The 22,151-nt window shown below is 42.2% G+C and overlaps 1 protein-coding gene and 1 long non-coding RNA gene across 3 annotated transcripts in view; one reads left to right on the top strand and one right to left on the bottom strand.

The window, feature by feature from the left end:
• Window positions 1-3,728: 3,728 nt before the first annotated feature.
• zfp64 (zinc finger protein 64 homolog (mouse)) lies at window positions 3,729-10,771 on the bottom strand. 2 transcript variants are annotated; one of them, XM_049581387.1, is made up of 6 exons: window positions 10,657-10,771; window positions 7,834-7,992; window positions 7,589-7,735; window positions 7,340-7,402; window positions 6,995-7,246; window positions 3,729-6,898 (listed from the first exon to the last, which is right to left on the bottom strand). In XM_049581387.1, the coding sequence occupies exons 3-6, from the start codon at window positions 7,686-7,688 to the stop codon at window positions 5,478-5,480; spliced, it is 1,836 nt and encodes a 611-aa protein (XP_049437344.1). In that variant the 5' UTR covers window positions 7,689-7,735; window positions 7,834-7,992; window positions 10,657-10,771; the 3' UTR covers window positions 3,729-5,477. The 2 variants fall into 2 exon arrangements, with proteins under 2 accessions (XP_049437344.1, XP_049437343.1); XM_049581386.1 differs by lacking the exon at window positions 10,657-10,771 and adding an exon at window positions 8,150-8,376 and having other exon boundaries at window positions 3,731-6,898.
• Window positions 10,657-22,151, top strand: part of LOC125891891 (uncharacterized) — a 33,330-nt gene continuing 21,835 nt past the window's right edge. The window contains exons 1-2 of the long non-coding RNA XR_007449666.1: window positions 10,657-10,786; window positions 15,251-15,313. This is a non-coding gene — a long non-coding RNA (uncharacterized LOC125891891). The remainder of the gene's footprint in view (window positions 10,787-15,250; window positions 15,314-22,151) is intronic.

The raw sequence follows: 22,151 nt of genomic DNA, 5'->3' as shown, positions 1-22,151 counted from the left end.
TTTGGAGTCGGGAAATTGCCGATGCAGATGGTGAGGTGGTAAAAATTGTCAAATATTTTTTGGTTTTAACTGGTTAAAACACTGAACACTTATGTGCGCTCATCTGTTTTCTTAGACAACTTAAAGGGATAGTGCACCCAAAAATTAAAATTCAGTCATTATCTACTCACCCATATGCCGAGGGAGGCTCAGGTGAAGTTTTAGAGTTCTCACATCCCTTGCGGACATCCAAGGGGAGAGTGGGTAGCAGCACAACTCCACCTAATGCAGGCTGACGGCGCCCCAGATTCAAACATCCAAAAACACATAACTGAAACCACAAAGTATCTCCATACTGCTCGTCTGTAGTGATCCAAGTGTCCTGAAGCCCCGACATAAAAAGTTGTTTGGAAAAACATCATTTGAACTCTGTTTTTAGCCTCATTGTAGCCTGTAGCTCTAACTACTTCTGTGTACTGTGCTCACGTGTGTGCGCTTGCGCGAGACCGTGAGATATGGGCACCACCTTCATGTGTGTTCACGTGCTTTCACTGTGCACACACATGAGCACGGTCCACAGAGAGGCAGTTAGAGCTACAGGCTACAATGAGGCTAAAAACAGAGTTCAAATGACTTTTTTCCAAACAACTGATTCCACCACTGGCCACAACAATAGCCTAATAATGTCTTAGCAAATAATCACATTGCATTCAGAGAGGCAAATTAAAGTGTGTTTTGTTACATGGCTGTAAAACGCTGATCAATTAGCTCTATCATTATTTCTAGCACACAGACAAAGAGCAGAACAGAGACAAGATAAAAGCCTCCAGTGTACTGAGGAATCAAAACTCACTTAAGATGTCAATAGTGTCACAGAGAGAAGACGCCTGCATCAGAAAACAAATCCATGTCAATACTTTGCCAATCAGTTAATTTCATTACAGCGTTCAATGCCATTTGCTGACGGGGATAGCAAATTGTGTGCAAACAAAGCAAAGGTCAGAAATGTATTGTTGAAGTGACAGATTGTAGTTTGCACTCAGTGGCTGTCTCAACGATTTATAAGCACCTCTGATGAAAGAGATGAAGCGTAATGTTAAATTCATTAAAGTTTATTTTGCGACCCTTTGACATTTTCACACTGTTTAAAGTACCTGTCCTTTTTTTGCTTACACTCGTGTGTTGACCGGCTTTTGTCCTGCTATCACCTGGTCCTCTCTGGATCTGTTTATGTCCAGGAGGAATGCATCACAACTTACGATTTCTTTAAGCAGCTGCGAGTGGAAATTGCTTTTTGGGGAGATGTTTATGACCCCATTCAAAGGCTGACATCTCAAACACAGGAAGGAAGGAACTGGGATGAAGTGCCATACAGTATCAGGAGGTCTGTTAAAAGCTCCTGTTGTCTCTCTGACAAAAAACCCTTTTAACTACAAATAAATAAAGGTTTCATAGACTTTTCTTTTAAAATTCATTCACATTCCAACCAAAAACCCACCAATCATACACAACATAACTTCAGATCTAACATTTCAGACTCTCCTCACAAGCTCTAAAGACATTGTCGCCCATACAAGAAGCACTTAACTCACCCATGATGTCACACGTGGATCAGGAGGGGTGGGTGGGGAAGAAATGGGCTCTCCTCCTGAAGGGTGCTCAGGATTAGGGCCTGGAAGTCTGTTAGATAATAGATCAAAGACACACAGCAGAGAGCACTTCTTGCTTTTCCCACATAACGCTCATCTTCATACATAATGGAACCTCAGGAGCCTTTTTTTTTCTTTCGCAATTTCACCTGAAGATCAGGCGACAAGACTTTGGTTCCTGGAATCACACGCAATGTTCAAAAAGGGTCACCGCTGACACCACAGATCACTGCTGTGATTATCATGTAAATGTGAGCTTGAGTGCAGGTAGCGACAATGCCACAGACCCACCGAACATGAATGAATGGGTTGCACTTTTCACTTTATGTTCCTGAATTTTCGAGGGATTGTTGGGTAATTGCCTGTGAGCAAACAAACTATCCACCGTGACTTTAAGGAGTAATTAAAACCTTAGATCTCCCATTTTTCTCCTTTAAATTTCAGACTTAAGAGGAGATATGCTTAATTATCCAACATTTATGAGTTCTGATATACAGCAGTCATTCTTCATTTAGTTCAGTGGTGAAAGAACTTCTCAAATATTTTACTTAGGCCTGAGTCAAAGTGCAACAGCATAACTTAAAAATCCTCTATTCAAAGGTAAAATCCTGCATTCAAAAAAGTATTGAAGTAAAAAATGATTATAGACAAGACATATTTACAATAAAATTAGGCAGCAAAATGGCGCCTTGCATGACATATTATTGGATTGCTATTGCTGATACATATCAACAGTATTTATAACATTTTAACTCTGCCTGCTTTCAATATTTGGGGTCGTATAATCTGCAACATGCATCCTATTTTATACACAGATGATTTCTTTTGTGTGTTAAATCCAAAAGAAATGGGCATTTTGAGAAATGGCTTCTATTTGAAAAGCTACAGCGAGCAGATGGTTAGCTTAGCTTAGCATAAAGCCTGGAAAATAGGGGAAACAGTAAGCCTGGCTGTGCTCAAAAGTTCTGTGTGCAACATTAAGAGTATCAATATAGCAGCAAAGCACAAGGAGTGGGGGAAAAATCGATAGAGCATGGTATCGCGATATATTTGTGTGGCAATATCGTATCGGCACACAATGCTTAGTATCGCTTTTTATCATGTAAATGATCAATATTACAAATACAAATTAACTTTAGGTAGCCTACTATAATAATATAATCAGCTGCTTTTTCAGTTCACTGCATACATTTTGCTGCCACAAAAAATGTCTGAAGTGAGATGAACAGACTGAAAACTTTAGATTAAACACGTTGACATTTTCCTTTAGAGACATAAATTGAAAAAAAAAGGACATATATCACAATATATCGTGCGATATATTGCAATACTTATATTACAATATACTCATTTAAAATTGGAATAATATCGGATCATGATTATATTGTATCATGGATCCTCTAGTGATTCCCACCCCTACATACCAATATTTGTTATGTAAAGATACAGTGGGGTAATGGCGTCCTGAGCAGAGAATTAAGTCACACTCCCTCTATGTGTGTTATAACACGAGCTTCTCTGTGGTTTGTTGTGGTGAGCTGGTCTGTCATAGTGTACATGTTAGCGCATGTGTGTATCCCACTAGCTAGCTCATTGCTGCTGCTTTGCACTGTGTCTGTACAGCAGCATTCTCGGAACCCGTCGGCTGTATTCGGCGTCTGACTTCCGGCAGACGGCGATACAGCCTCTGGGGGCAGACCCCCGATTTTTTGGCATTCTGGTTTGATTTGGGCGGAGGAGGCGGATTTCCGTTTCCGGCTTCCATTTATATATAAGTAAATATGCTGATCCATTGCGATGGATTCAGAGTTTGCAGTGACGCCAATTATGTTCCGCCTCGTTAGTTCACCGCACGGACTGTTTAATATGGCAACAACTGCAGCCGGCTCAAACATGATTGGTCAATATCACGCAGACTACAAACAGCCTACAATCGGAAACCAGGGCTCTTCCGCTCTTCTTCCGGAGGCAAGATCTCCGGGGTTTGCCTACAGACTCTACGTTCACTGAATGTAGAGTCTGTATATAGAGACTAGTACAGCAGCAACTGTTGATATCGGGACAGTGTTGTAATGGAAGCGTAGCGCCTATCCTCTGATTTCCCCCTGGTTAACAGCATTAACTCTCTCAGCACTGTTGCCAGTTTAGCGCTAGTTATGGAGTTAGCACTGTTAGCTGCCAGCTCTGCCACCTCAATGAGAACCATGTGCAGACACTCACACATTCTGAATTTCGTATAGAGTCCCCTTAATAAAATCAACCTACCAGCACCTCTATAGCTCAGCAGTTACCAAGGTATATCTCATTGATTTAAATCCCAAATATAAAAACAACCAGTTGCAGTTTTACAAAACCAGGCTGCAGCTTCAAATATAACAGAGAGACGTGAGAGTGGTGTCAATGTTCTCATCTACCTTTGAACAAGAAAGTGAAAAAGAGTATTTTTACATAATGCCAAACTATTCCTTTAATCTACTAAATAACTAGCAGTCAACTAGTAACTGTCAGTAATGAGTAGTGTAGTAAAAAATACAGTACTGCCCTGAAAATGGCAAAGTATTAGAAGCATTAAAATGGTAAAACTCACTAAAAGTATCTGTAAAATTACCAAGTGTGGTAAAAGTACTTAGTTACATTTTACCACTGACAGTTTCACATCAAGGAAATGTATAAATTGAGAATGTTCTGCCTCTCTCAGACAATAAATGGAACAGAATAAAAGGCGTCAACAGTTAAAATATATACAAGCTCATCAAACACGTCACACCGTGTTAAATGTAAACTACAGCAACAAGAGGCGTGTGGTCCTCGATTCGTTTACTAGCAGTACCAGTCCCCCTTTGGCAGCACAAACTAACTGTGAGGTGAAACTTCAGTGCGGGCAAAGATTCGTCCATCAAACGACTTCATCGAAATTTGTGGCCGTGCTGAGCCAGAGTCTGCATCAGCAGAGCCATTAGTGCTGAGGGACGAGAGAGAAATCAATGGTCATTCTGTTCATGGGAGACTCCTATTCAGGTGCAGCCTTCACTCTGTGCAAATACTAAGTGCTGAAGTCTGGAGTGTAAAAATGGCCACAATAATAGATAGCCACAAGCAAAACAGGCACTTTATTGAAAAATCTATTGGAAGAGCAACTTGGCTTTTAGAAACTGAGACCTTGATACGCAGACTAATGTTTTCTACGAATGGCATCTACTTCCTGGATTCAAGATGAGGACTTGAAAATGCTCATTTCAAAAAGGAAAAAAAAGCTACTGATGCAGAGTATGTAGAATCAATACTACAACAGAGCAATACTCCAGAACTTCACCCTGTATCGTATCACTCTGCTGCCGCCTAATGGACACACTGGAGAACTCCATGACGGCACAAAGACATCCATTCAATCTCAAGTTGTGTCAGTTTCTTTCACACTTTTATTCACTTTTTTTCTAAGATGCTGCCTGAAAATAAACCGTAATTAATTAAACAATGACTTCATTGATTCATCAGTCTTTTCTCAGCTCATTTTGACGCTGACGCCTTTAAAAGTGACCCCTGAAAGTAGAGTGAGTGAAATTACATCCAAATTATTAACCTTAATATTCATAAAGTTAGTCAGTGTTAAACATAACGACATTCTGGATTCAACTAGGGTGCTACAACAATGATTCGTTATTCTAAAATCTGAAAACAAGCATATCTCCGAGTCAACGGTTTTGTTACTTCAGTGGTTAATGATTAAATCGCTAGAAACAAAAGCAGTTACTGTTAATGGCCTGCACGTACGTAACCTACAGAAGAGTTCTTACTGACAAAGAAATAGCTTATGTTACAGTCTTTCTGATTTCAGTCTGAACCCTGCGCTCACTGTGGGATGCCTTCCAGTGTGTGTGTATCTGAGTAGAGTGTGTGAGGAGAGAGCTGCTGTGGCTGAGCGGACACTATGAGTGGAACGCCGTGGATGACCACGTTCTGGCTGCCCAGGCTGATGTTTGGCACCAGCAACGCACTCTCCTCACAGGGTAAGGCACTCTCCCCGACCGCAACTGTCCCTGCTGGCTTGGACATGTCCTCTGATGGAGCACACACCATGTCAGGTGGAGTTGCTGTGGTCACCATGGTGGCGTTGCCCTCCGTCACCACCGTCACCTCTGTGCCACCCTCCTGGATCAAGGCGTTGAGGCCCTCCAGCTCAGAGCAGGTTGTGATGAAAGTCTGTGAGCCGCTGCTGGAGTCCTGAGCAGTTATGGCCGTGTGCAGCAGGGCCTGGTGGAGCGGGTGGTTGGTGTCGTCGGGGCTGAGCTGCGTCAGCAGCACCGTCTGGGGTTCGAGGGTTGTGTCTGCAGTCTGGGACGACCCGAGGGGCTGCATGGGCGCCAGCAGGTTGACCTGTTGGATCATTGAGTTGACAACCATGTCCTGGTTTTCTGGGCTGAGCAGGACCATGCTGGTCTTATGCTGACTGTCCACACCTGATGGAATTAAAGGGTTCTCCTGACCCAGAGGGTGAGACACGATGATTTTGAGCTGTGCACTGTTGTAAGGAGCCATTGTGTCATGTGGGATGGGAACTTCGAGCTGGGTGTTGCTCTGTGACGTGACCAAGTTGACTGAATCGGCCGGGGTGGAGAGCTGAAGCTGCAACACATTCTGAGTGTCTCTGTGCTGCTTCTTGTGGCTCCGCAGGGAGTCCTCCCTCACAAACGATGCATCGCAGGAGTCACAGCTAAAAGCTCGAGCTGCTTCTAGTTTGGCACGATACCTTGAGCCGACAGGTTTCGGAGAATCGCCTCCTCCACCTTTCCGTCCACCTCTGCCACCCCTGACACCTTTCCCACCGCCGCCTTTCTCAGGCTTATCCGAGTGGCACTTCTTTTTGTGGATGACGAGGTTGCTGCGCTGTTTGGAGGCGAAGTTGCAGAAGTCACATTTAAAGGGGCGCTCCTCCGAGTGGATCCTCTCGTGGACTTTGAGCGCCCCCTTGCTGGCGCAGGAGTAAGTGCACTTGGAGCACTGGATGGGCTGAGTGGGTTGGTGTTCTCGCGAGTGCTGCCGCAGAGCATTCTTGCTGGCACACTGGAAATCGCAGTGCGCACAGTGGAAGGAGTTCTCGGTGCCATGTTTGATCTGAATGTGAGATTTCAGGTTGCCTTTCATGGCGCAGCGGTACTCACAAAAGTCACACTTGTAAGGCTTTTCACCGGAGTGGATCCGGATGTGCCTCTTCAGGTCTGAGTTGATTTTGAACTTTGCATCACACTGTTGGCACTGGAAAGGTGCGTCCCCTTGGAGTGAAATAAAAGACAAGACAAAAACACTCAATGATTCTGAAAGCAGTCCACAAAACAGCATCATCCCACAGTTGGTTTTTTACCACCTACCAGTGTGCGAGCGGAGGTGGACTGTGAGCTGGCTGGAGTTGCGGCTGGCGTACGGACAGATCTGGCACTTAAAAGGCCGTTCGTCATAGTGGATACGCAGGTGCTTCTTCAGACTGCTGCTGTCTGCTGCTGCGTAGGGACAGTGTTTACACTTGTGTGGCTTCTCACCTGTGTGTGAGCGGCTGTGCATGTTGAGCTTGTCCCGCCGGCTGAAGCGCTTGTGGCACAGCTCGCATTCAAACGGCTTCTCACCTGGGTGACAAATGGAAAACACAACGTGTGTCAATATCTGATTCTGTAGTGTTTCAGCAATGGGACAATCACACGTGCAAGGCTTTGATGTACCAGTGTGGGTCTTGAGATGCCGCTCCATGTCTTTTTGGCCATACTGTGTCTTAAAAGTGCAACCTGTGGATCGACAGAAGAAGTGGTTTTATAAGGTGTGCAGCCTGGGTGCATATGGAAAGTTAATCTAACAGTGTCCTAAATAAATAACAGCTAATGACATGGGACTTGGCAGGAAGCGCTGTTTTCCCTGCTTGGCAGCCGAAAAGCAGGAATGTGTTACAGTCGTAAACGGCGAGAGGCACCAACCTGAGAAACAGCAGCTGTGTCTCTTTGAAGTCAGGGAAGGTTTTAATTTTTTGGAAGGTGTTTTCTGTGCTTTGGTCAGGATCTTTTTGACACCTCTCATAACACAGGTCTGGTAGGTTTCCTCGAAAACAAACTCGGCGCTGGAATCTGAGCAGAACAGGGACATGAGTGCATGAGAGAAGCAGACTGTAGATCAAGTCTGCATGTAAATTATTAACAATAAAACCAGAAGTTGAGTGTTTTACCAGTGAGGGTGGCTGTTGCAGTGGTGGCTGATGTGTCAGAGGTGGGCAGGGAGCATCCATTTTGCTTATGGGCGAGAAAGACCTCGAAATTATTATACTGCTGCTTGCAGAAGCCACAGATGTGGATGTCTGGGCTCACCTCCACCACCACAGAGTGTCCTGCACCGACACCAGAAGGCAGAAAACACAAAGCAGCAACATGTAATGTCAACAGGAAGCTGTGTGATATACGTCTGAGAAACTGGCAACAACATGACTTCAATGTAACGTCACAAAACCACGGCTGAGGCGTTAGTTAGCAGCAGTTTCCCTTTACCTTCGGCGTTGTATGTTGCCATTTTCGAGCTTGTTTTGCAGGCTATCAACTCATCTTCTGCCTCCTCAGAAACCTACACGACGTCCACCATGGTGTTAAAGTGTTGCCGGCTCGAGTACAGACGCAGTTACTTTAACTATTATCATGTTAAATGTGAGAAATCTACCGTTGTTTGATTATAAATGGCTGTAACAGTTTACTTCTCTGACAAAACTGATACAAATCGGTTTTTACGACACGCTACGTGGGGTTTACGGCAGCGGTATAAGCATGCGTTTTGTCTAGGTGACGTCACACGATGCTTTAAGGCCTGTGGGAAAAAATAGACTTCCCCAACAGTGTGAAAATTTGGCAAGTTGGGGACAATATCTGTCGTTATAATAACGTTAGAGAGGTCTCCTTTAAACATTTGCATCGGATATCTCTAGGGAAAAAAAATAGGCTTGATATGGAAGATTCTTACTTCTGTAAATGACAAGAAGAAACAATCTGCAATTTGTTTTATTATTGTATATATACCAAAATATTTAACTTTATATAAGAAAACTTACAAAACTGGGCAAACAATTCAATTACAGGATAAGACATTTTGTGTGTTTTGAATTTTTCTTTTTTTTTGTACATTTAATTATTGGGAAAATTCTATATTCACAAGAAGTGTCTTGATTGTCTAATTTTTACATTGTCTTAATTATTTACTTTATATTTTTCTTTTCTTTAATTTATTTTTTATCTGTATATCCCTGGCATGGACAGATCTGTATGTACATAATGTTTATGTACTTATGTTTGTTCAATAAACAAGTTAAAACTAAAAATAAAACAAAATATAATAGTAATAATAATAATAATAATAATAATAATGATAATGATAATAATTTATCCATTCACTCATTTATCTATTTATTTATTTTATTTTTGCAGGAGTTGTAGAAAATATATTACATGATATAAAATAATGTAAAAATAAATTTAATTGTACAACAAATAAATAAAATGTAGGGAAAAGAAAAAAACAAAAAATTTGATTGATGAAAATAAAATGTCTAAAAAAACAAAACAAAATAAAATAAAAACAAATAAAAAAAAAGAAGTTAGTCCTTTAGGACAAATCATTTTATGCATTTTATTTTATTTGTTTTTGGGGGTTTTTTTTGCAAAATACAATAATCAAGTTATTTGTGTACTTTTTGTCAGCCAAGACATTGGGATTGTTAAAAAATTGTTAAAAATGAATAATATATATTTCCTATATATACATTTCTTATATATATTTTCTACTACACTGATTCACAACAGAAAAGCACATGTATTCACATCAAATTAAATCTCAATCTTAAGAATTAATTCTTTCCATAAATCTCATTTAAAATTTTGAAGTTCATTCTTTTACCTTAGTAGGAAGTGGAAATAGATATATCTTTTTCTTATCTACATAACCTCTTCAACATCGGAAGTATTGAGAATATAATTTTACTGGGTTGAGGAAACATGCCTTTAACAAAAAGTTTCTAGTAACTCTGTTTGTCCCAAAAGTCAGTTCCTTTGATGCAAAGCTGTCTCAGTCCAGGAGAAACCTTTGAGTACATAATTTCTTCTTTACCATTTATCTCATCAGTCTGTTATAGTTCTACACTGGAGTTTTCTCAAAAATGCATTTCTATTCTCATCCATAAAATGAGCAACAACCCAAATCCCTTTGGAGCCACATTTCTCTATGTACACAGATTTCCTACTGAGCAATATCTATCTGCTGTACCAAAGTGGTGTGTTATGTGGTAGAATAAGATAAGATAAAATAGACTTTATTGTCCCAAAGGGGACTATGTTTAACATAGTCATCATAGAAATTAAATGGATAATATGGTGTTAAGTTGTTTTTATGTATCAATTTCCAATAGAGAAAGACTTGCTGATGGAAAGCATGAAGTTTAACCGATAAAGAGAATTCTTTAGAAAATGTCACTGGATCATTTTAACGTTTTCACATTGATTCTGATGAAATTTCAACATTGAATTAATATATTATATTAGTATATTTCTGATAAGTACATTAAAAGTAAACTGAAAGTATACTCTTACTTTTAGTTTTAAAAAAGTATATTAACAGCATACTTGAATAAACTTCTTTCTTTTAAGGGGAGTTATGACCGTAGGTATTTACGAGCACTTGAACGCACCATTGCCATAGTTGTAAAGAGAAGGATTCAACCACAGCGCCATTTTTCTCCTTAAAATGTTATTTAGCTCTTTTTAAAAGTACAAAACGCTAACTTATATGAGACTTTAATATGCAAAAAAACATTTGCCTCGGAGTGAAAGACAACGGAGAAGTTTTTATGTAGTTATCACCGTGTTTTCTTCGTGTCGAAAAAGCCAAGCAAGACCGTTAATTACACGTTACCGCCACCTGTCGTCGTGGACGTATCATAAAAAGGCCCACAATGGCTTAACATTCATACCAAAACTCTTTATTTGTTTGTCCATGTAAATAATATGATACTCACCAACGTTGGTCTCAAAGTCCACTGTTAGCTAGCTGTGTTGTTCACAGAGTGGTTGCAACACTCCAGCACATAGCCGCAGCCCTCGCTGTGGCACCTGCACCGAGTCAAGGAGTATTCCTGGTGTGAGGAGGTAAGCTTTCAGATGTAGCGCTCGCTGTAGGGCGCTTAAATATACATACTCCACCATCTTTCAAGTAAGGGCAATTTACTGGGTTGTTGGGGTGAGTGAATGAGAATACCTCTTTTTTATGCCACAGCAGTCGTGCTGGTGTGAATAAGCCATGAAAGTGACTGACACACAGCTCCATTTTCAGTGGCAGGTCCTTAACTGCCTGATTGCCACTGTGAAGCTCAGGAATTTCCTTACGCTGACTTTCTTGCATGGCAAAGGCACAGGACTGATTCCTTCCCTGCTGAAACAGCAAATCCTGCAGAAACACACACACACACACACACACACACACACACACACACACACACACACACACAATGCAGGGCCTTTCATGGGCTGCCCAAACGAATCTGACTGGTTGATTACTGCTGTCTTTGAGTTTGATTCTGTCAGGTTTGTCCCCACAGATTCACAGAAATGTATGGTAACAGTTTATGTCATGTCAGACGGAAGCAACTGTTTTCTCAGGGCCTTTTTGAAAATTGATGACTCGGTCCAGAAGGAGGGGAAAGAAAAGAAAAAAGACACGAGAAGGAGATAATTAAATAAATAATTTGATCTGACCGAAGAGTGTGCAAATCATATGCACATAAATCCCCCCATGAACCCAGTAGAGTTAAATGTACATCAAAGACCGCATTCACATGTGACAGACAAATGACTCAGAGATGGGATAATTAAAGAAAGACTTATGTCACCAACCCTCCCCCAGCGGTGGAGAACAGGCCAGTATGCTCTCTGCTTTGATCTAGGCTTCAGTTTTAAAATCAAAAGAATTGTAAATCTGGTTTTTCAATTTTCACGCTCACAGTTTATGAGTCTTATGAGTGAGCGGTTGAGTCATTATAAGGCCTCATTAATGACAGTAATGTGTATCCCTACAAATGTTTCCAGTAGGATGGTTATTTTCATTATTGATCAGGATGAAAATTATTTTCGGATGAAATGAAAATAATCTCCATGTTGGAATATTTAGAATTACTACATTTATGGCATTTTTGCTTGAAAAATTACCTAAAGAAACTGTGTGTAAGATTTAGTGGCATCTAGTGGTGAGGACTGCAAATTGCAACCATCTGAAACTTCTCCCAGTTAGAATTCCTTCAGTGTTAATTGTTCAGGAAGTTTTTACCAGGAGCCAAATTATCTGCAGAAGTCTCCTCCTCTCGTAAACTAGACTCACAAGTCAGTCTTTAGACGCTTTGCTTAACTAAAGACTGATGACTTTCTCCCGGATTTTGTGTTTCGATGGGCGGATACAATTTCAGAGTTTAAAAAAACTCCCTACGTTGCAGAACCAATAGTAAATCCACAGGGCGGTCCTTCGGTGGCTCGCTGAACTCTTGTGCTCGTAAACATAGTCCCACTAGAAACATGTGTAGCGGTACACAATGGCTCAGCCGTGCTTGCAGAAAACGCCATCGAAGTTAGTGGATGTTTGTCACGTTTGCGGCGACACATTCTCACCAACTAAAAGAAACAAACATAATCTTTTACAAGGCCATGACTCATCCGTTCGGCCGGACTATAGAGGGAATCGCCTTGTTGTTCACAAATACTTCCGGGTAGAAAACCAGCAGAGCTTGTTTGTAAAGTCTATAAACACAATGGTTGAACAAACATTACTATTTCTGTGTGCATGTTTAGCTGGGCTAACCGTTAGCGGTGTCTGTAATAGGTAATAACTCATTAAACGGCCCGTGAAAAAAATTTTTTTTCCAGCGGATATCTTAGTTACAACATGACTGAGCTGCCAAAGCAGTTTTGTGTTGCTATGTGTGGTATTTATTCAGTTTTGGGAAATCACAATGTCTAGAAAGCATCAGTGGCTGCAGCTGACAGGGATAGCTAACAGCAGCAAAGCTAACATCAGGACGTCATCTGTTAAAAGCCTCCTGTTGTCGGACATGACATGAAACTACTCCAGTTAGCTCAATCATGTTGTAACTAAGACATCCGCTGGAAAAAATATTTTCTTCACGGATGAGCACACGTTTGATAAAACGGAGTTTAATCTCTCGGCACCCATTTTCTGATAAAATCAGCTGTTTCACATTTAAAAAAAATTGTATTTTACCAATGCTGCTCATCATGAAGGAAAAACTAACTCCGGTGCCCAATGCAAAAAGCCAAATGGCCCTATCTATAGCCAGTGTTTGCTTTGTCTCTTCTGGGCTACTGTAGAAACATGGCGGTGCAACACGGTGGACCGGGCCCCCAGGAAGTTCGCCAGGCTTTGAAGCCAATTTTTCTAGTGGCCAAATCGTGGTACTGCAATTCCCAGGGTCTGTCACGTGATGCCACTGGACCCAAAAGGACTTTATAGACTCGATTTCAATATCAAGATTTAATCCATTCCAACCGATAACACTCCCAAAGTTTAAAAGAGCCACAGGATTACATTTTTAATCCTCATTCAAGTTAGCAGAGTGCTAAACAGGAAGTCAGCTATTCAACTGGTGGTAGTTGGCTGATTGGCCGTCCCCGATGACCTCAAATCTCTAGTGGGCCTGCTCTGTGGGCCCAATGATGCAGAAGCAGTGCTGATCATCTGGGTAATTTCATACCATAGAAATAGAGCTTTTTTGGCTTCAGGTTCCACTGAGCAACTTTCATAGGATGAACAGGAGCCAACTGCCAGTGTTGTATTCAGGTCTCTCAATACATCTATGACGAGGACCCGTTTCTGACATGGCTACAAACAGCTCATTCTAAGGGTGCTTTCAGACCTAGAGTTGTCTCCTTTGGTCTGAATCAGGGACTCATGTTGTTCCAAAGTTGTATAATTGCCTAGAGTTGGTTTGTGTTCTCACGGCAGCATTTACAAGAGGACCAGATCAAATGCCTTGTGTGAGAAAGCTGCTCTTGATTGGTCAGAATTTCCATGTGGGAAAAATCCAGGAAGTAAAGCAAACGTTGAAGAAGAGTACACTTGCAAGATAAATGTGACACTTTCTAATGTCACAATGGAGGGACAACTACGCAGGTTGATTTTAGCGCTGCTCATCGTGGACTATATTGCTGTCATTGTTCATTTTAGTCAAACCATACAGTTTGAAAACGAGGCGCGGCTCCAACTAGAAAACAATGTTTTGATGCATTGGATGTGCTGAATGTGCATATTAAGGCAGTACAGGAGGAGGTGCACATTAATAATCCTCCAGGACTGTAACATGCTCATGTTTAACCCAAACAATGTGGCATGTGACTGCAGTTGGTTCACATCCAGGTCGGAACACCTTCTCACCACAAACGAACCGCACCAGAGTTCGTTTGTAACCAGATCAAGACCACCTCTTCAAGAAGGTCTCGGTCTGGTTGTTTGGTGCACACCTGAGTGTGATTGCTGTGTTCACACCTGCCCAAACGGACTGCACTTAGGGGGCAGAGGAACTTGAGTTTGATTGAACTGAACCAAACAGGGCAGGTGTGACAGCACCCTAAGGTAACAAAACCTTAACAATTCTTATTTTCAGGTGATTATACGCCAAAGAAAACATGCTTATTATATTCAGTTTCTGTCATTATATCGTCCTAAATCCTGCACACTGGACCTTTAAATGATTAATTAATTATCATAATTGCTGCCAATTAATTCCCTGATGATTGACTAATTGTTTAGGCTCCTGTTACAGCATTACCATTCTCAACTGCTGAAGCACACTGATGCTGGTGACTGTTTTTTCTCTGGAGTTGTGGGGGAACTCTGTGCTTTTAAAACAATGCGCTCTTTTTCATTTGTTGTACTCAGAAACAAAGTATCATTTGGACATCCTGCTGTGCCAAGTCTAATTTGTAGACGTGCCCCTTTCCCATTCATTGAGACGCCCGAGAATTCAGTGAGTGATGTAATGTCCCTCTTTTCCCCAATGAGACAAGGGCAACAATAGGGGGGAGCGCCTCTGTCACATTATTTTCCCCCACCGAGGCACGCCAGCTGCTTACAGTTGCTTAATGGCTACGAGCTGTCACAAGGCATCACAGCCCGCTGCCACACAGGAGCGGCAGATGCTTTAATTGCACAATGACTTGTAGGTTGTCAACAGCAATTATACCAGGCTTCCACCTGAGGGCACCCAAAGAACACCGTCTACTCTCCTCACTGGCAAGACACGAGGCTCAGAAGCTGGCTGCTACACATTAAACCTGATCTCTGAGTCTTGCTTCTGTCCAGACAAGAGCTGCAGACGGATTCCAAGTCTCTTTTTAGCTTAATGGTTTATCCATGTGCTGCAATAACCTGGGCAGGATTGTCAGACAGCAGGCTCAGGACCCCAAAATCATATTTAGACATAAAATATTTATCTAGCTTTGTCACCTTAGGGCCCGCTGCTCACCGTGCTGCTGCAGGTCGTGGTGTGCAGAGTTTGAGTAATTTTGCTCATTATTAATTCATGTCATTTTTTTTCCTTTGCGATTCAGGGGAGGCTCATTCGCCGCTGCCAGCTCTGAGATTATTATCATTAAGAGGAGGCAAATAAAATGGTGAGTTCAAAGCTATGCTACAACATGCCTCAGAACACATCGGTTCAAATATGTTGATAGTGTGTTATACATACATATACAGGTCTGAGACAACACTGCGTAATGTGCCTAGATTTGGTTCTATTTATAGACAGCACTGAAATTCTAATCAACTCAGGAACCAAACACACGTAGCGACCTTCTGTTTGTGTCACGTCAAATCGAATGGGTAAAAGATGTCCCGAGTCCCGTGTTTGTTTTGAGCCATAAGACAAATTATACACACATGTATGAATTCCTTTGGTCAACAGCTGCCATCTCAGCATCAGATAAAACAGAGCCAAAGTCTGGGAACCATCACATGCCTCCAACACTCCCACTTTATCATATTAAAAAAAAAAAAAAAAAAAAAAGAAAGAAAGAAGACAGTGTACACAAGAGCACACACAAACACGAGCAAGTGCAGCAGTGCTACACACAAAAGGCGCACATGCTCACACGCAAAACAGCGCTATGCTCTTTGTATCTGCCAACTGATGCAGATGATAGGGCTGCAGATGAGTGCAGGCTAACCAGAGACTGGAGGGTACATGTGGCTTCATAGACAATAGCAGGCCGTAGCCTTAGGAGGAGAATATTCAACGCTCAGAAACATGCTGGGGTAGAAATGAAGATTTTTAATGTAGTATAAAATCTTTGATACTGCTAAAAATTAAGTTTTTGGTGATACTGGCAAATAATGCAGTCACAGCGGCAGGTGTATAAAATGTGAATATTACCTAGAGGAAGGAAAATTAGCTTCATGTCTCCTTATTAAAAGCGCATTTCCATGCCTGTATCCTCAGTGAAGTCCGCCTTGAAGAGAAGGTAGTGTAGGTGCCGTGTATTTTGCTGTAGTGTCAGCAGGGGGTGTCCAAAATCAGGCTAGAGAAAGAGACCCTGTGCTTGTTTGAAGCAGCTTACAAGGCAGTGCTCCAGTTTGTAGTAGCTGACATTTTGGAACCAGTGGGTCAGCAAAATGGAGAAGCCATGGAGATGTATCAAAACCAGTGAGACTTTTGATTACAGGATGGTTGCGTGTAATTTATCGCGTCTCTTTGCTTTTTTTCCCCCTTCGTAGCCAGCCCTAATTACGGTTGCGGTGGGGGAAGTGACCGTTGCACAAGTAGGTTTCAGGTGTTCCTTTTCTACTCCCAAGTAGGACAGAGCAGGAAGTCGTGCACGGAATATTTTGGGTCTACAGAGCTAAATCTAAACAAAAGATGTGTGCATGTGTGCGCGCGCGCGTGATGTGCGAATGTGTGTTGTCAATGATGTCATGACGGAGGAGGGAATCTTGATAGTTAGACAGATAACAATGAGCCCGGCGTATTCATGCCCTGCACACACACCTACAGACACACTCATGGATCCAGACACACACACACACACACACACAGGGCATCATCATCGTCACAGAGGGAGAAAGGCTCATAATTGGACAGAGGTGTCTGTAGATAATGAAGCCAGACCTCACACCTGCCAAACCTTGGGGATTTCACTTGACTGGCCACTTAAATCTTCCTCACTCTGCGGGTCTGGAGGGCAAGAGAGTGAGTAAGGAACTAATGGAAAAAAAAGCACGCGCTACAGGGAGGATCCCTGTCAGCATGAGTGTAGTGTGGACCCCCCCACCCCCACCCCCCACCACCCCATCACACACACACACACACACACACACACACCCTAGCTAGCTCAGCCCCCACAGCTCGTTCCATACAGCACCCACCTCACTTCACTTCACTGTAAATCCTCTGGTGTCAAGGATTTCAGACGGAAATGGGGAAATGCTGCACCAGCTATTTTGTTTCAAACTCTCAAAACACTCGCTTCTCCCAAGTTGTCTTTGGTGACAGCGTTGTGTGCGGGAAGCGTATTGTGCCAGCTTTTAGTGGGGTGTCATTCGAGGTGCTGAAAGGGAAATCAGATAGACGCTTCAACGGAGAAATACTTCTATATAGAAAGTTTACCTGACAGTCATCAGTGAAGGCGTGACACTGTATCAGTGGTTGCAAAAAGCTACACCAATTAGGGATCGAGTTTACCCTGGAAAAATCTTAACAATTTATGAGAAACAAAATGGGATTTCACTCTGTCTTTCTTCATGACTTGATCCATAAATGAGGCTCAGGAATCATTGTCATACAAATAAGGTATAGATAGAGAGGAGAAAATTCTATTCTACTCTATAAATACACAGACAGCAGTGAGATACAGCAGCGGGTTATCACTCTTTGTTAGCTTGTCATGAAGTCAGCCATGTCAGCTTTTACATACGTGGTTGTGTCTGCTGTCAAAAGGTTGTAGTGGTAAATGGTAAGAATCAATAACTTTGTAGTGCTAACAGACACAAATAAAGACTGGTAGCTTGGCTTGTGGGTTAGCTGTATCCAGATGGCCGTGGTATATCTGTCATATTTTATCTTTATTCTGCAGATATTGGATAAAAAGGATAAACACGCGCTTGTCAAACTCTGCTGTCTTGTGGAAGTTGTTTTGTGCCTCTGTTGCTACCCGAAGTCAAGCCGTGCATTAATGCTTTGACTTTAGGGCTGAAGCAAGGTTACTCAGAGAACCTCAATCATATTTCTCAGTGAACGCAGAGACAATAGCGATTTCTGATGGAGATCTCTAATGCACATCTGTATATGCTGCAGCAGCACACAGTCACTCAGAGAAGTTGTTAGGTGTCAGGGAAACTGCATACAATGCATACAAGCTGGCAGATTTATAGCAGGATAATGACACAAGTGCACGATATTCAATTGGGTGCAAAATCTGAATGAATTTGAAAATCATCCCCTTTTGACTGGGGCTCTCATTCAACCTGAAGGGCGCCAGAAACGCCAGCCCAGTATAGTAATCTTGGATACTTTCAGTTTAATTTTCCAATGTCCAGGCCAGGTGGGAAGGTAAATGAGCCCAGGTGGCTCGCCTGGCCCGCGGTACCCAGGAGGGAAACCTTGCAATCAACAGCAACAAAAACTAGCTTCCATGGTGATGGATAGTGTCACATGTCCACCTAGTGTCTGCGCTCTAAGTGCTGTGCATACTGAGGTGATAGCTCGCCTCATCCTCTCCTGTGATAGATTATAGATAGACAAAAAAGCTGCGTGAGCACAGACAGATTTGGGAAATGTGCTGTAACCGTAGACCCCCCGGATCATCATCGTCCCATCTTTTACCAGCTTAAACTGCCACAGGAAGACACTTTTAGTAGTTGAGCAACATTGGCAAGCGTGGATCTTCTTTCCAAATTGCGACGATAAGCAACGCTGAAATGCGCCCTGAAATGAAATCACACGGAAACCGAAAGCTTATCAAGATGAAACTGTGCAATAATACAAGAATTATCCATCACCATCCATCATGTATTTGTTTGCAGGAAACAGATTACATGGATCTTAATTGAAATATTATTTTACCTTCATTTGAATTATTTATGGGCTCGCTGACTAGATTCATACCTCAGAGAAAAACATGAACACATTATGTGATGCAAGAATGTGTGTGTATTTGTGAGCGTTTCTCATATATTATTCAAAGTGTAGAGTCAGAATATGGTCTTACGTGGCCATATGAAGGATATCAAAGGGCCTGTCTTTGATACAATTTACTTGAGATCCACTGGCCAGAGCAGAGCTGTCCATTGGCCTACCATTGCTAATGAGATCGGGGGGTAAAATTGAGAGTGGTGGGCTGGCTGTCATCCGCTAGGTGATGGTTTTAAGACTAAGCAGTGATACTTCATTAATTAACCTTCACATTCTATGTAGATCTGCTCATCAAGATGCAGTTAATTAAAGAAAGGTCATTCCAAGGGCTGCTGGGAAGCGGCATTATTACAATGGAGGGATGGCACTGCTTTGAGCGAGATAACACAGGGGAGGGGGCAGGGAGAGGGTGATCACCCAGCCACTACTGAAATGGCAGATGACTTGCCAAAGCCAGTTTCTGAACTCCTGACTGCAGAGCACCTTAGTCCTGGAAAAAAAAGAATCTATTTTTTAGTTGTTTTTGTTTTTTATTTCTTACATTTCCTCTTTTTTTATATATATAGAAAGATACTGTTGAAAAGCTCTAATGGAGAAAGCCTCGGTAAAATATTCATTACACTCAATCGACAGCATCTATCTTTTAGCATCTCGCTATAGTTTTTCTACTTTCTCTCCCCTTTTTTTTGCAGCTCTGTGTCTTCGCTGCCAATTTCTTGGGTGAATTCCGCTCTGACCTTGCAGAGAGGAAAAAAATTGTCATCTTGAGTAAATAAAAGGCCAGGAACTCAGCGGGATATAAAATAGTTATGCGTCATCTGTAAGTGAAATCCACTTCTGTGTGGTGACTTATTCATTTTGATTTCCGCCTATCTATCTATGTATCTATCTTTGTCACTGTCTGCTAAAGCACAGCTCAAACTGTGCAGACTTGTTTTGGAAAGTGGATCAAGTAGATACTGTATTTTGTCATAAAGACACTAGTGTATAAAATGTTCCTGTTAGGCTCTTATCAAACAGGAAGCGGTTGTTTTTGTGCAGACCTGCATACTAACATAAGGACGGAGACAGTTAAAGGCAGCTTAGTATGGAATAATGTGTGTGTGGAATTGCCTCTCAGCCAATCACACAAGTGAGATCAGACTTAGTGTTACAAATGGCTTTCTATAATGTTTTTGCCAAGCTTTATTTTTTGATAATGGCGCCCACCCCCCCTTCTCTCTCAGCACCGTCTTGTTTGGAACCTTGGCGTCAGTTTTTCAAAATGTTGCTTCACTGCAAAATTGTAGCGGGACATCAGCTCCTCCCCTGTGTCCACTCAGTCCTCCTGCAGTCATCCCTGAGTGTCTTTTGGCATTGCTTCCAATGGCAGGTGTAGAGACAAACGAGAAGCGGTGCGCAAGCACGCACGCGCATGCATTCAAGCGTGTGTGTGTGTATACGTGTGTGTATATATCCCTCCCACCCTGCTACGATACAGTAACTGCTGACCCCGGACACAGTGCCATTATGGCAGACGAGGCAGGGCTCCCCTGGCAGCGGCTGGGGCGGCTGGTTGCTAGGTGGAGAGACATTACCGCGGGCCTCTGCAATAATTTATCCTAAGAGCGCGGCGAGCCGTCATGTAGCCCCTGACAGAGAGCTGCAGTACTTTATCAGCCTGCCTGTAAATCAGCCATGTGTGGGTGCAGACGGCAACATTGTTTGATCTCTTTCAGACACTCTAATAATCTGCTCCCCTCTGATTGATACCTTCACACAACAAAGCACATTACACCAGCAAACCACAGCAGCCATCAGTGTGTGTGTGTGTGTGTGAGTGCGAGTGTGTACGTGCATGTGCTAATGTCTGTCCGTAAGAAGTGTGTGTGTGCCCGTGCGTGTGTGTGTGTGTGTGTCTTTCTGGTGGTCATCAGTATTGCCAGTGGCCTGGGGAGGGAGAGGGAGGGGATGAATGAGTCTTCTGCAGAAACACAGGGTCATTTGGAGTCTCTAAACCAATGACAGGCTAACGGGTTCACAAAACGATCACCGGATGAAGGGAGGGGCAGGGAGGGAGGGAGAGAGAGAGAGGCAGTGCCACCAACCTCAACACAAGAAATACAGCAAACAGATAAAGAGCTACTGAGGCAGTTATTCTTTTCTTAAATGGTGGCTGTTTTTGTAAATGTAAAGACGCCAATAACATTACTGCCACATCAGGAGGAAAACAGTCTCACTTTTGATTTAGATGCATGAAAATATATTTTATATGTAGAATACACACTTATTGTTTAGATCTTTATGCTTACAGGTTGCACAAAGAAAATGTCCCTGCGTTTTCCTGTAAAACTACAAGTCGAAAGAAGAATTCAGCCCTCCTCTCAATCTCAGTATAGCCAATATTTTGGAATGTAATATGCAGTCACCGCTTTGAAAAATACAGCAAATGTAACTACACAGCTCAATGCATGTATCTTTTCTTTGAAATGCTGATATTTATGTTTTTTTTATTCCATTCATGGCCTTCTATCAAATCAAAGCGAATTGCATCCTTTTCCAAATTGCCTCCCAACTCCTTGCTTGATATGGCTCATATACAAAGGAGAGCAATGTCCCGTCCAACAATACCCATACCATTTGTGCCGCTCAGCTTCAGAATGTCATTGGTTTGAGTGTGACAGTAAAACATAACTCTACCTTTTTCTACGGGTTGAATTGGAACATGGCCTCCAATTATTCAGCTCCAAATTCAATAGCAATTTTCTGCTCAATGAAATAGTGGTTTCAATCTCTGGAGTAATGTCACTTTAGAGAGATTTTCAAAATGGCATGTCTGTGAGTGAATAGATGGACGCAGGAGGATTCATTTTGCTTGAGGAAATGATACTTGTCTGCTGAAGCTTGTCATTTATTGATGAACAGAATATCTCTTCACAAACTATAGAATCTACAGTATAGTGTTTTTGCTCCAGTCACGGCATCCGCATTAGATATGTCTAATTTTTAGCTTTTAGTCAGAATTTCTAAAAGGATAAAAGATGCCAGGCAGATGCATAACCTTATGATTGTGTTTGGTCAGATGGAGCCCATTTTGCTTCAGTGCAGCATTAAAAGTAGCACTGAACAATAAAAAAAAATGCAATTATAAGTGTGTTTGTGTGTAATGTATCAGTAGCCCATCCAGGGCCCCATAATGAATGCAATGCAACGTGCGATCACTGAGCCGTGCGTATGCCCCGCTCAATGCATCTCTGAAAATAAACAGAGCAATGGAAATGGTTCTCATTAGTGTTGTTTTCATATTAAGTCCCTCAGACAAGGTTGACAAACCCAGCTCCCTGTGC

This window comes from Epinephelus fuscoguttatus, linkage group LG7 (genome assembly GCF_011397635.1).
Source record: "Epinephelus fuscoguttatus linkage group LG7, E.fuscoguttatus.final_Chr_v1".
Taxonomy (NCBI): Eukaryota; Metazoa; Chordata; class Actinopteri; order Perciformes; family Serranidae; genus Epinephelus; species Epinephelus fuscoguttatus.
Note: the sequence above shows the minus strand (reverse complement) of the source record. Positions and strands in the feature narration are given on the sequence as shown.